The following is a 14,542-nucleotide window of genomic DNA, read 5'->3' as shown; positions in this document are numbered from 1 at the left end:
CTTCCATCTGCATTTAGAAGAACACCTGCATCCCATCTTGAATCCTAGAAAATCTGCCCCCACTTCCCATCCTTCTCTTGTTATGTTTTTGTGCCTTCGGACAATATCCAGTCTTCTTTCCTTTTATTTCTGAAAAAGCAAGTGTAGCCAATGAAAATTAAGAAACTCCTCAGCTCCATTAAATTTTGTAAATTCAAAATTATACTGACATGTGAAGTGTCCATACCCTTCTTTAGCTTTTGTTGTTGTTGTTAAATTTGTTGTTGTTATATATCCCTTGTCAAAATTTAAGTTCTGATATTGCACATCTTCCCATCAGAATGGCAGAAAGAATTGGTAAAACTTTCCCTACTTCTTGACGAGAAAGGAGTTATTGCCCTTTGAAGCAACTCATCAAGGGTTACGCTCTTATAGGAATTGAAGGCAAAGGGCACCACATACACTGAGTATGTTTCTGAGTATGTTTCTAAACACATACTGAGTATGTGACATACTAAAAGTATGTCACAAATACAATGAACAAATGCAGCTCTGTTTTCTCACATGAGATTAGGCCTGGCCAACAGTGGAAGCTTTGCAATCCTTGGTCGGGGGAAGCAATAGAAATAGTGATAATCATTTGTTTCACTTTCCTGTAAAATATTCTTGAATTACGTTGTAACTGGAGTAGTGGTGACTATGGTGGCTTTACTTGGCCTGCATTTTCATTATAGCTTTCTTCCATTGTTGCATAGTTTAGTTGTGCTTTAGAAATTTTCTTAACCCAATTTATAGATCAGCTTAATTAATGAACCAGCTAAATTGCACTTTCATGGCCAGGGGAGATGGTCCTTCCAAAACAGGCTGCCCCTCATCTGAAGCAGCAGCATCTACCCTGGAAGAGATGAGTCAATTGCCATATTTTTTCCCCTCGACAGTGTTGGGTGTTAGAGCTCCTAAAAAGTGCCTTCATATTTTGGTTCACTAGCTTAAGGTGCTCTGTGAATTCAACTTATAAATAAGTGATGTGGTCCTTGTTTTGTGATTGAAATGAGGGGCAGGCTTAGTTGACCCTTTTGATTTTCCAGCCCCCAGTGGTATGGATGATATTCATAACCCTTTTCAGCTTCATCCTGACGCTTCCCTTTGAAGTAAACTATAATGTGCTGACCTCCATGACCCATTCTTTGCTAGCAGTTCTTCAGTTCTAATGGACTTTGCTTATTCACAGAGGATGGCACCTCTGTTGAACTCTGTCTCATTCCATTTCTTTTCCTTTCCAGACATCTCTTAGTTTCTCCCCAGCATGCTTCCAAATAGTTTTTGAACACTTTAGCTGTCTAATGCGGGAGACATTCACAGGACTAAGTTCTGCTTCGAGTGTGGTTTATATACTACTTTTTTGCCCCCATTGTATCAGAGTTTTCAATGTTTCTGAGTGAATATTTGGACACCCGCCTATCTTAATTTTTATTATATTTCATATATTATTTTCTAAAAAGGTATTCGTCTGTATATGTAAATAAGATGTAATGTTATAAAATAACCTGTTGTAGAAATTTTTTCCTTCGTATTATAGAAATTCACTTCTGACTTCCATATTAGATTATTCTTACTGACTGTTTTAAAGCAGTTTTGAGAATATAATCCATATAGTGGTATCACAATAAAGTAATGTCAATGATCATTCTAAGTCCGTTCTATTGGATAAATAGTAACGCATCTTGTTCACTGGTAAATGAATGACTAATACATCCTCATGTTTTTCCCTGACTTTTTACACTTCTCAGATGTGCTAAGTATGTAAAAATTTGCTGTTTTTTGAGTATGCAGTATGAAGAATATGAAGTTTTTGAATCTATGCATTACATATGTATATAAATGAGTAAATACTCTCATACTTTTATTCCTTTCATTGTTTAGTGGAAATGCATTGATTGTGGTGAATATCATTTTTTCACTTTTTGGTAAAAGCTTCTAGGATTTTTATTGGTACTTTTTTTTGGTTAGAGAAATTTTCAACAGCTTACTATACAAATATCACTAGTCTCAATTTGCATGTCTAGCAACTGGTCAGAATAATAAAAAGATATCCCAATACATATTTCCACAATATGTGCAACAAAATTTTGTCCTCTTGCTGGTGCCATTTTATTTAAACTCAGTCTCCTTGTTTGTACAGTCCGGGGAGTCTTTTCTTACATAAAAAGTCCTTAGAGACAGGTATGGCACCATGTTGATTTGTCTCTCACAGCTGTTCTCTTTAATCTAGAGTTACTTCAAAATGATTTTCCTGATGAGCTGTGTTATGATGGAACAATAATTTCCTTTGCTTTGTTCCTGATTCTGCATGATCTTTCCCTCTTTTCAAGCTACTGTGCTAATAAGTGTTGATGTGTAAGAGGAAGATTTCTATTCTAAGAAGGGTAAATCTGTTAAATGAAGCAAAGAAATACTCAGGAACAAAGTTTAGCATAGTTTCAACAAATTGCACGGTACCATTGGAGCAAAGTTCCTTGACCTGTCACACTTTAAAAATGAGTTCATATTGGAGGATCAGATTCTAATGTCTAGAATGCACAGACTATATCAGCGTCCTATCTCTTTATTGAAAACGAAACTTCCAATAAACACCTGTGTGCAAACAACGATAACAGAAACATTTACTGACACTTTTTACAAGGCCATTTTCTTAATCATTTCACACGTTTGATAGAACACTTAGGCATAAACCAACTCTCAGCCATGCTTGTGTTTTGTGAAGGTTATTTGATTACCATGGGCGTGTGCCCCCACCTCCACGTGCAGTAATTCCACTGAAGCGCCCCAGAGTGGCCGTCACAGCGACTCGCAGGGGTAAAGGAGTCTTTTCCATGAAAGGGGGATCAAGATCTACCGTCAGTGGGTCATCTTCATCAGGCTCCAAATGTAAGTAACCTTCCTTATTTTACTTATGTTTCAAAAAGGGAGGGGCTGCTCATCATTTGCATGAATGCCTATATACAATAAATTAATAATCATGGAGTTTCTGCCGTGCACAGAGTATTAGGGAAATATATAATGGATGAGAAATGGACTCGGCTTTCCATCAGGCTACATTTCAGTAGGGGAGACAGACACAAGCATGAATAACAAAAACCCAGGACCAATTTGAAAACTTTTATCAGAGCAAATAACATGCTTTCGGCCCATCTGGTTTGTGACATATTACAGTCCTGAAATATAACATGTCGCTTTTAGGGAAGAAAAAAAAATTCAAACGAGAGTGCATATACTACCTTTCAGAGAAGTAGTATACAAAATTAGTGCATGCTTTGAATATTTGAGCACTGGGATAATAAAGATAGGCAAATGATATAATAAAGATGTTAAAAATGTAACTTGCCATATTATTCTAAATCATTATGGTGTCTGAAAGCATATATTATGTCACAAAAAATAAGATAAGGTTTATGTAACTTCACATGAATTAGTGAAAAGTAGAGATACAAGCTTTCTGACTAAACATGCTGCTAAATTTTTATATAGAGGGATTCAGAAAAGCTCTAATTTATTATTAGAATATTATTCAGAAGAAAAGATAAGAAAATTTCTTGCATTCTTTGGGGTTACTTTGTAGCAGAGAAGAGGCAGACAGTAAGCAAACAAATTAGAATACGAAATGTTACACAGATCACTGCTATGTCAAAGGATAAAGTAATATAAAGCAAAAGAGAAAGTTTCACAGGATGGTCTATGACTACCTCTCTGAAAAAAGTGGCATTAGAACAGAGACCTGATGCCAGGAGGGAAGTGAGGGGGTGAGCCTGAAGCTCTCAGAGACAGAGCATTGTGGGCAGAGGAATGTCGGTGTTGAGACCTTAGGTTAACAGTCAAGGAACACCAGAGAAACCAATGTGGCTCAGCAGCGTGAGGGAGGGAAAATGTAGGTTGGAAATAAGAGAGAGATAGAGAGAGGGAAAGTTCCAGAGTAGCGTGGGAGGCCATTGTGGTGACTTTGTAGTTGTTCTGCATCCCAACATCTTCGGACAAGTAAGGCAAATACTATTATCCCAATTTTAAATTGATGGGTAAACACAGAGAAGATCACGTAGCCAAGACTAGAACCCATGTCTCTTCATTTTCCTCCCCACATCCCATCTACTATAGAACATTGCTTTTACCGGGGTGCCTGGGTGACTTGGTCGGTTGGGCATCCAACTTCGGCTCAGGTCATGATCTCACGGTCCGTGAGTTTGAGCCCCGCGTCAGGCTCTGTGCTGACAGCTCGGAGCCTGGAGCCTGTTTCAGATTCTGTGTCTCCCTCTCTCTCTGCTCCTCCCCTGTTCGTGCTCTGTCTCTCTCTGTCTCAAAAATAAATAAACGTTAAAAAAAAATTTTTAAAAAAAGAACATTGCTTTTACCTTAGTACCATCACAAGTACTAAGAAAGAACATTGTTGAAATATTTTTTTACATGAGAACGTGGAAAAACATAGTTGCCAGAAGCACTAATGCTTCTGGTAAATGACTCAAGTGTGTTTTGCTCAGAATCTGACTTAGCTAATATAATCTAAATAACAAATTAAATTGATTTACAGTTCCCTATGTACTCATTTATCGATTTATCTATTCTGAGAATAAATATGAATACTCTTTTTGAGTCTTAGTAATAAAAGAAAAATTAGTTTCTGCAGCAATCTCTTAACAGAGTCTTATATGCTCTCATATTATTGTCAAAAGCAAAGAAAGTTCTTGAATTTGGTTCTTGCTGTAAAAAATTGAACTTTGAATTGCCTGCTAGCTTTATAGAAGACTTTTTTACTATGGTCATACTAATTTAATTTCAGACGAGATCAGGGGCGTTCAGGGTGGTATAGCCGTAGACTAATTTAATTTCAAATACACGTATCTTAAGCATCTGCAGTCACTGTTGCCTCGTAGTCACTTTTAAAACGGTGTTTATCAGTGGGGGCTTTATTGGCACTTTGATCATGGAAGTTCTACCCTGTGTGAGAGTATTCTGAGCTTTGTTGAACTTTAGCAGTCTTGACCCCCAAACCCTAAATGCCAATAGTACTCCTCAGTCTTTGTAATGACTGTACATACAATTACACATTTCTAAATCTTCCCTGAGGAGATGCTACCACTAATGGTTTGGAACCACTAGTTGGTGGCCATTCTTGGGCAAGCACAACTAGGTGGGACTCAGCCACTTGATTGCCATGCATCTCACTGTTGCAGAGAAGAGGAGTCGTGTCCAAAAGTTGCTTGGAAGTAGGTATCTTAATATTGACATTGTTCCATTGTTTTTTGGCATTTTTATTTTTTGATTTCTAGTTTTCTTGGATCATGGAGAGAGCATGGGGATTATAAAAATCTTTTTTTGAAGATCTTATAAGAGCTTCTTTTGGTTCCATAATAATCAGATGTTCTAAATAAAATGTAGAATATATTTTCTACTTTTCGTATAGACCAGAGTGTGTGTTTTACCTTGTTGATCGTATTAACCAGTCCTCTCTAGACTTGCTCTTTTGTGGAAAATTATGTCAAATTCTGAGAGTGATTATTTAAATTCCTCTACCATGATAGTGACTTTATAAAGTTTTTTCTTTTCTTGGGGTTTGGTTTTATATCCCACGTTGCTTGGGTGGTTTTTATATAGTGTTTTACATTAGTAACAGGAAAAAGAATAAAAGCTAACACTTTTTTGGTGGTTATAACAACTATTGTTCAATCTTACATTAACACATATATTAATTTTTTTTTTTTAATTTTTTTTTCAACGTTTTTATTTATTTATGGGACAGACAGAGACAGAGCATGAACGGGGGAGGGGCAGAGAGAGAGGGAGACACAGAATCGGAAACAGGCTCCAGGCTCCGAGCCATCAGCCCAGAGCCTGACGCGGGGCTCGAACTCGCGGACCGCGAGATCATGACCTGGCTGAAGTCGGACGCTTAACCGACTGCGCCACCCAGGCACCCCTTAATTTGCATATGTTAATTCATTTTAAAATATTAATTTTACATATATTCATTCATTTCTTATAAGTGCCCTATAAATGAAGTATTATCATCATTCTCATTTTGTAGATGTGGAAAATGAGGCATAGAAAAGTTAAGTAATATCCCTAAAGCCACAGAGCCATTCAATAACAGAACCAAGAACTACAGCCAGGTTCTAGAGCATCTGGTTCCAGAGTATAATCTCTTGAGTCTGTGGCCTTTTCCGTACTGACTCTCTATAACCTCTTGGAGAATTATAACTGTTACATTTATATAATATCCCATTTACTATTTTTGAGCTTTTAATTCTGATTTGTCTGATGCTTTTATCCTTTACTGCTAAGGCTTTCTTTTGGTTCACATTTCCCCCATACATCCATTTATTATATTTTATTTTATTTTATTTTATTTTATTTTATTTTATTTTATTTTATTTTTAATTATTTGAGAAAGAGAGTGCAAATGAATGGTGGAGAGGAGCAGAGAGACAGAGGGGAGGAAAGGCACAGAGAGAGAGAGAGAAAGAGAGAATCACAAGCAGGCTCCCATCATGGAGCCCGATGCAGGGCTCGATCCCAGGAGCCTGAGATCACGACCTGAGCCAAAATCAAGAGTTGGACACTCAGCAGACTGAGCCACCCAGGTGCCCCTATATTTTGGTCTTTCTTTGTGTATTAGTTTCCTAGGGCAGCTGTTATAAATTATTATAAACTGCATGGTTTAAAACAACAGATATTTGGAGGCTGGAAATCTAAAATCAAGGTGTCAGCAGGGCTGTGCCCTGTCTCTGGAATTTCTAGAGGACAGATCTGTTCCATTCCTTGCTCTTAGTTTCTGGTGCGCCGGCAGTCCTTGGCATTCTGTGATGAGCCACACCACTCAAATCTCTGCCTTCACTGTATTTTGGTGTCCTCCTCTGCGTCTTTGTGTATGTGTCTCTTCTCTTCATGTGAGGACACTAACCATATTGGATTAGGGCTTACCCTAAATGACTTCATCTTGGATACATCTGCAGAGATCTATTTCCAAATAATGTCACATTCACAGGTACTGCAACAAATCTTTGGGGAGAACATAGTTCAACACATAACACTGTACTTTATTTTTGTATATTTCCTAAAACCAACGTATCTCAATTTTGATTTTGAAAACAGTATGAAATTCTTTGTTACGGAAATTTGATTCTTTTACATTGATTGGATTAATTAGTATATTGGATTATATTCCTTCCATCCTTTTTTCAAGTATATAATTTATCATTTCCTCTTTTTTACCTTTCCTTATGTTGCTTAATGAATTTTCTTTTAATTCTTATCTCTTCCATCATAACGACCTTAATTTGGATGTTCTACCTGGCCTTTCAGTTTATTCATGGTCATATTAACATATTAAAAAGTTATAGATAAATCTGTACTCAGCTATTAATCTCTTAAAGTCAAAAGGTAGCTATACTACCTTCCATCCAAGCATGAACTTTTGAAAGCTTTTCCTTCCTCACTGACTCTACACCGTCCACCTTACCTCTATACCCCTTGTCTCCAAAAAGCTCATGTTTTATACATAAACATTGGAGGTTGAGTTCCCAGCTTCTGTTACATATTTATATATTATACATCTTTTATTTTTCAAATATTCTTATTTGACAATTCCCAGGGTCTGTCATCATTATTACCCATTAGGTACAATTTGGGTATTGTACCCAATGGACTCAATTTAAAATTTTATAAGATTAATTATTTGCATCTGTTCTCATTTAATTCTTAATTTTTAGGTTGCTTCTAAAATAATTTTCTTGGGGGCGCCTGAGTGGCTCAGTGGGTTAAACGTCCAACTTTGGCTGAGTTCATGATCTCACAGTGAGTGAGTTTGAGCCCTACACTGGGCTCCATGCTGACAGTAACAGCCTGCTTGGGACTCTCTCTCTCTCTTCCTCTCTCTTTGCCTCTCCTTTGCTCTCTCTCTCTCTCTCTCATAATAAATAAATACAAACTTTAAAAAAAATAAAATAATTTTCTCAGGTAAATTAATAACATAATTTCTGAACCTATACACATCCAAAAAAGTCTGTTTCCCTCACATATGTATATTTTGAGTTGATCTAGAATTTTTGCATTATGCTTCCTTTCCTCCCTAACATCTGATGTACATTATTTCAACATTTTTAAAAATATTCCAACATCTTATCATTTCTGGTGATTAATCCATGGTAAATAGAAAATATCATAATTAGAAAATGCATTTCATACCTAACCTTCTGACCACCATAGCTTAACCTAGCGCACCTTAAATGTGCTCACAACACTTCCATTAGCCTACAGTTGAGCAAAATCATCTACCACAAGGCCTATTTGTAATAAAGTTCAATATCTCGTGTAATGTATTGAATATTGTACTGAAAGTCAAAAACAGAATGGTTGAATGGGTTCAGAATGGTTGTAAGTGTATCAATTGTTTACCTTCCTGATCACATGGCCAACTGGGAGCTATGGCTTACAGCTGTTGTCCTTCATCAGGAGAGAGTATCCTATCACACCTCAGGAAAAAACCAAGAATCAGAATTCAAGAAACAATTTCTACTGAATATATATAGCTTTTGCACCTTCATAAAGTCAAAAAATCATAAGTTGAACCATCGTAAGTCAGGTGTTTCTGTTTAAGGGTGCCATGCATTTTTATCAACATTTTCTAACATTGTTTTTGCATCCACAGTATCCACCCATTCTAGCTGTTTTCCTCTTCTCCTACAAAAAGCTGTGCTCTGTTAATTGTTTGCTTTCTTACAGAACTCCTCAACATCTGTGCACATGAAGCTGTTTTTGTCTCATGGGCAGTGAGGGGCTAAGAGAAAATAGAATTTTTTATAAAATTGACTAGTAGTTACCTTGGACTTCTCTTTTGACACGTGAGAAGGCCTCTTTGTTCTCAGGTGTACATTGTGATAGGCTGTCTACACCCAACAATGCATCTCCCCTCAAGGAATGCCTCTGGAGTCAATGGGACTCTCAAACTCTTCAAGGATTAAATACTGTAAGGTGCTACGTGTCATCTTCTGTTCGCTCTAGGAGAATTTACTGAAGCTCCTTTCTCCTCTCCCACCAACCCAGGGGTCAGTCAGTAACATTCTTCCCTGCCTTCTAGCAAAGGCAAGCAAGGCCTTTTCCAAACACATGTATACTTAGTACCTTCCCCCACCCCCACATGTACAAATGCTGTGTTCCTATACCTCCACCTCCTTTCAGGAGACATGAAGCCTTAGGTATATATGGATGTTCCTCCAGTTTCCATATCAACCATAACTTATTAATCCTATTTTAGAATTTAATTTAATATTATTTTTTGGGAGTTGAGTCACCCAAACATAGAACATACTCATGTTTCTACCTCTACTTAATATCCAAGTATTGAAAAATTTATTGACTTTTCTTCTTACATTGGGATAAATAAATACTGAAAGGCAGTTTGTAGAAAAGCAAATCGCTGAAGTCAGCTACTTGGAAAAATAATCCAAACTAACTTCATGGTTTGTTACTAAACTACGTGTAAGATAAGATTCTCTTCTTAAATCCAGTGATAGAACCATTGGTTTAATTTGTTCTTCTCTTCCTGGTTTCCTGTGACAGATGTGATCGTCTTCAGGGAAAACGAAGTGAAACTATACTTCTTAAAAAAACCACAGATGTTTTGAAATAAATTTAGTGTATTTTAATTTCTAGCATCATTTGGAACTGTGCATTCCAGAGTACCTTTGTTACTCTGGAAAGATGAGCACAAGTAACAAGTAGAAATATTAGATAAATTATGGGATGAAAATATTTTGTATAAAATATTTAACCGAAATTTACTGTGGACATATTAATTCTCAAGTTATATTAATTTTAATAAAATTATTAGTATAGAAAAACAACAGACTAACAACAGGGAGCAAATATCTTATGTGTGTTTCATTTACTTCTTTACTTTTAGAGGCTTAATTCATAAAAACTAACTGCAGATTAGTGTTATTTTAGTAAAATACAAATCTAAACAATCTAATCTCTATATATATATAAAATCTAATCTATATATCTATATTTAGAATCTAATCTATATCTATATCTCTATATCTATCTATATAGATAGATATAGATATATCTATCTCTATATCTATCTATATAGATATAGAGATAGATATATCTATATATATAGATATAGAGATATAGATATATATCTAATCTAATATATATATATAATCCACTAGCAAGCACAACTAAAATCACAATTGCACATTCTCTCTAAAAGCATATTGGCAGACTGTGTTTTATATATGTGTGTGTGTGTATAAATATTCATTAATTAATAGTATTTTATAATTAGCCTGGTGCCTGGGAATAACAATGGTTTTCAAATTTAAATCACAAATGAAAAATTCGAATGAAGTGTAAAATATGCTATGTTAATATTGGCTTAAGTGAATGAATATTTACAGAGGTACATCTTGCTCTTTTATTAATAGCTGTTTCCCAGTATTTAATGACTTGGCGAGTACACAAGAGGAAATTAATGTTATAGCTGGGACAACTTGTCTTTTCTTATTTCATAATTTTAATCTGATTAAACTCTGCTGTGGAGAAAAAAACCACATAAGGAAAAAATATATTAACACTGTAATGTGCCAAAGTTGAATATGGGTAAGTGTTTAAAATAGATAGCTCTTTTAAAAAATTAAATTACCGCTAGGTATTTGTCCCTTTGCAAATCAGCTTGAACTAAAACTCCACAATTATCCCCCCTTCTCCGCGGTTTCGCTTTCCACAGTTTCAGTTACCCGTGGCCACCCAGGGTGCAGACACCGATGCTCTTCTTTCTGACGTTTCATCAGAAGGTCAATAGTAGCCTAACACCTACGTCATTCCCCTCACTTCTCTCACATGGGCATTTTATCATCTCACAAGAAGCATGAGTACAGTACAATAAGATAGTTTGAAAGAGAGAGAGAACATGTCCACGTAACTTTATTAGAGAACATCATTATAATTGTTCTATTTGTTATTAATCTCTCACTGTGCCTAATTTACAAATTAAGCTTTATCAATGGGTGTGAATGAATAGGAAAGGACATAGTATAACAGGGGTCAGTACTATCTGCAGTTTCAAGCCTCCACTGGGGGTCTTGGAGTGTATCCCCCAACTACTGTAATCAGTTTGTCCTGTCCCATGGAATAAGATAAAAAGATGATGTTGCTAACAAGCATTTTGCCGAAAAGAAGACATAAATACTTATGAGCGATAGCTGTAGTTTCTTAGTAGAAAAATGTATGCCCTCTGGAAAAAAAAATATTAAATCAGTTTTAAAATAATTTAAATTCTAATGTCTGGCAAGAAAAACCATAGTAAGTTTTGATGTCTTTGGGGTCCTCTCCATGTACTTTTGATGACAGAATGGTGATAGATTTAACACAAAAGCCCTGAAGGACCTAACAGGAAATTAAAGACAGTTCACTTAAATTTAAGAAATAGTTGTTGAGAAATTATCCCCAAGACTAAGGAAGTGTTGTGTTGGGGGTTTTCTTCAAAAGCATGTTGTTTAAATATGGAGACAAAGCATCAACCAGAGACACAGTTTTAATATCCAGCAAAATATCACTAACCATCCCCATCCGTCTATAATTTTGGCCAAAAGACCTATTATGCTTTTGGGTTTTAAGGAACGAAATTACTGTTGGCCAGAGGGTTTAGAGAAGGCTTAATGGAGGATATTGAGTTAAGTTTAGATGGATAAGTGGATTTGGAAAGATAGAGTTAGAGACACTCTTATTTTCCAGGACGCAGTACCTAGGTGGAGAAGAGCAGAGGTTTTGCTGTCAAATTGCCTTGGGTGGAATCTTTATTAGACAACCTACTCACTTTTCACCTTGGGGAAATCTTTTAATCCCTGTATGCCTCCGTTTTCTGTCTGGAAAATGGAAATAACAACACTATGTATCCACTAGGTTGTTGTGGGAATTAAGTTACTTATGCTTATAAAGTTCTTAGACATGTCTCGTCACATAGTCAATGTTCAATGAGGTTTATTATTATTATTACTACTACTGCTATCATTATTATTATAACAGAGTATAATAGTTAAAAGTATGAGATATAAAATTGCTATAACTGGAATCCAGCAGTGGCTCTGCCATTTACTAGCTGTGTGTTTTGGGGCAACATATTTTGTTTGTTGTACCTTAGTTTGGGAAGTACAAATGATAATCTTATTGCCCTCTCTGTAAAGGTTTTGTGAGGATTAAATGAGCCAACACACATGAAACTCTTAGAGAGTGTCTCATATTCTAAAAATCTTAATAATAAACTATAATAGCCATAATAATAGGAGTTATTATTAATTATTATTATCTAAAGCAAAAATTTATTGCTAGATATGTCAGTTAAGAAACTGAGGATATTGGGGCACCTGGATGACTCAGTTGGTTAAGTGTCTGACTCTTGATTTTGGCTCAGAGCATGATCTACTGGTTCGTGGGATCAAGTCCCATGCCGGGCTCCGTGCTGACAGTGCAGAGCCTGCTTGGGATTCTCTCCCTCCCTCTTGCTCTCTGCTCCTCCTGGCTTGTCTGCTTGTGCTGTCTCTCACAAAATAAATAAATAAACTCAAAAAAAAAAAAAAAAAAGAAACTGAAGATATAATAATTAAGCAAAACAAAAGATAAAGTTAGGTAACAGGACAATGGAAAACTGTGGACAACATTGAAGAGTTTGAATTTCATCCCAAGCTGAGGGAAAGACTAAGCAAAGTGATACCTGATCAACACAATAGTTTGGGAAACTTATATGATGGTTATATTTGTCTGCTAGGGCTACCACAATAAAATACTATAGTCTGGAAGGCCTTAAAAGCAAAACTATTTTCTCACAGTTCTTGGGTCTAGAAGTTGGAGATCAAGGTGTCGTGAGTGTTTCTTCAGAGGCTGTGGGGGAAGCTGCTACATCAGCCCTCTCTCCTTGGCTTGTAGGTGGCCATCTTTCTCTGGGTCTTTACATCATTTTTTGTGTATGTGCAAGTCCCAATTTCCTTCTTATAAGTACACTAATCATATTGGAGTAGGGAATATTGGATCGAGTGACCCTGTTTTAACTTGATTACCTCTTTAAGGTCCCAATCTATAAATATGGTCTCATTCTGAGGTACTGGGGGCTAGAACTTCAACATGTAAATTTTAGAGGGGACAGAATTCAGCCCATAACATGAATGTAATATGCATACAAAACCTAAACAAAGTATGGAGATCTTGGCATATCCTTTGATGTTTTCTTATTTTAAGAGCCAAATTCTTGGATATTATTTAGTTAAGTAATTAATTTAGGAAAATGGGATTCAGGCCCATTTAGCTCATCTTGGTAAACGTAACTGAATTTCTCAGACGCACATGGCTTTTCTGTCTGAACACAGACTAGCACTTTGTATAAACAGTAATAAATCCCTGCTAACATCACAACCCAATATTTAGATACAAAGCAGCCCAACCAAAATAATTATAGTGTATTTATAATAAATAAGTAAATGTATTTGTGAGCATCTCCTCTGGGCTTTTTTACCAGGTTTTAATGTGGCTCATTAATATAACAACAAAAAAAGGCAAATAGCAAAACATTTGATAAAATCCTAATATCAATATAGATTGTGGGCATTTGAGATGGTTTTCTCAGGTCTTCTATACAAGTTATGTTTTTCTTTTTGCTCTACTGAAAGTTCCAGAAAGGGTCTAATCTTTCCATTGTGGGATTATAAAAGTTTGTGGGCATTAAATCCTATCAAAACTCTTAATAACATGTTTTACCTCTGCTGTTTCTTCTGCTGCTTTTTCCTAGATCAGGTGCTGACAAGCAAAGCCTTGACTATTCTTCATCCTTGACTAGTTTTCTTGGCTCTATGTGGTCCCCCAACCCATTAATTCCATGCCCAACTGCAGAATTATTCAAAATCAAATAGTTTGAGGATTCCTCACTCAAATCTCAAAATTGCTACCATTTACCTAATAAGAATGGAAAATCTTCAGTGACTTTTCAAGATATATCTGATCTGCTACTTCCATTTCCAATTTCCCCCCATGCTTCCCCTCACTTAAATGAACTCATTTAAATGTTTTAGACTTATATTCATATACCTCCACCTGAATGCCCTTTCCTTTATCTCAAGAAATCTGTTATCAACTGTGTTATCTATCTTATATGTAGATAATCATTATTAATAATTTTACCTGGCTCTCAAGGTCCAGCTCAGGTAAGACCACTCTTATGAAATAAGTTTGGACCCCTCTGTGCTACAAAGGCATCATCATAAAGCCAAACCAATTGTTTGTCTTCCTGTTACAGGACTTAAGCCTGTTGCTTCATGTTATGGTTATTTGTATATACATCTATTCTCTCCACTATAGATCACAAATTCATTCTTCAGGTTACTTTTGCATTGCACAGGGTATACTCTTACATAGGTGTGGAATATTTGTCACCAATATTATTTTTATCTTTCACACTTTATTTTTTTGTTTTTCATATATTGCATAGTTGACTATGAACTGCATCTTTAGAAATGCTACAACT

General features: G+C 35.9%; 1 protein-coding gene across 8 annotated transcripts in view; it reads left to right on the top strand.

Moving 5' to 3' along the window:
- The window catches only part of RALYL (RALY RNA binding protein like), a 712,252-nt gene that overhangs the window by 622,706 nt on the left and 75,004 nt on the right, over nt 1–14,542 (top strand). For all 8 annotated transcript variants that reach the window (XM_086695612.1, XM_086695606.1, XM_086695607.1 and 5 more), the window contains one exon: nt 2,744–2,907. In XM_086695612.1, coding sequence (XP_086551738.1) covers nt 2,744–2,907 — 164 coding nt within the window. The remainder of the gene's footprint in view (nt 1–2,743; nt 2,908–14,542) is intronic.

Source organism: Puma concolor, chromosome F2 (genome assembly GCF_028749965.1).
Source record: "Puma concolor isolate L17-30 chromosome F2, mPumCon1.1.hap2, whole genome shotgun sequence".
Lineage (NCBI taxonomy): Eukaryota > Metazoa > Chordata > Mammalia > Carnivora > Felidae > Puma > Puma concolor.
The sequence above is the reverse complement of the archived record's forward strand: the minus strand, read 5'-3'. Positions and strand labels throughout refer to the sequence as shown.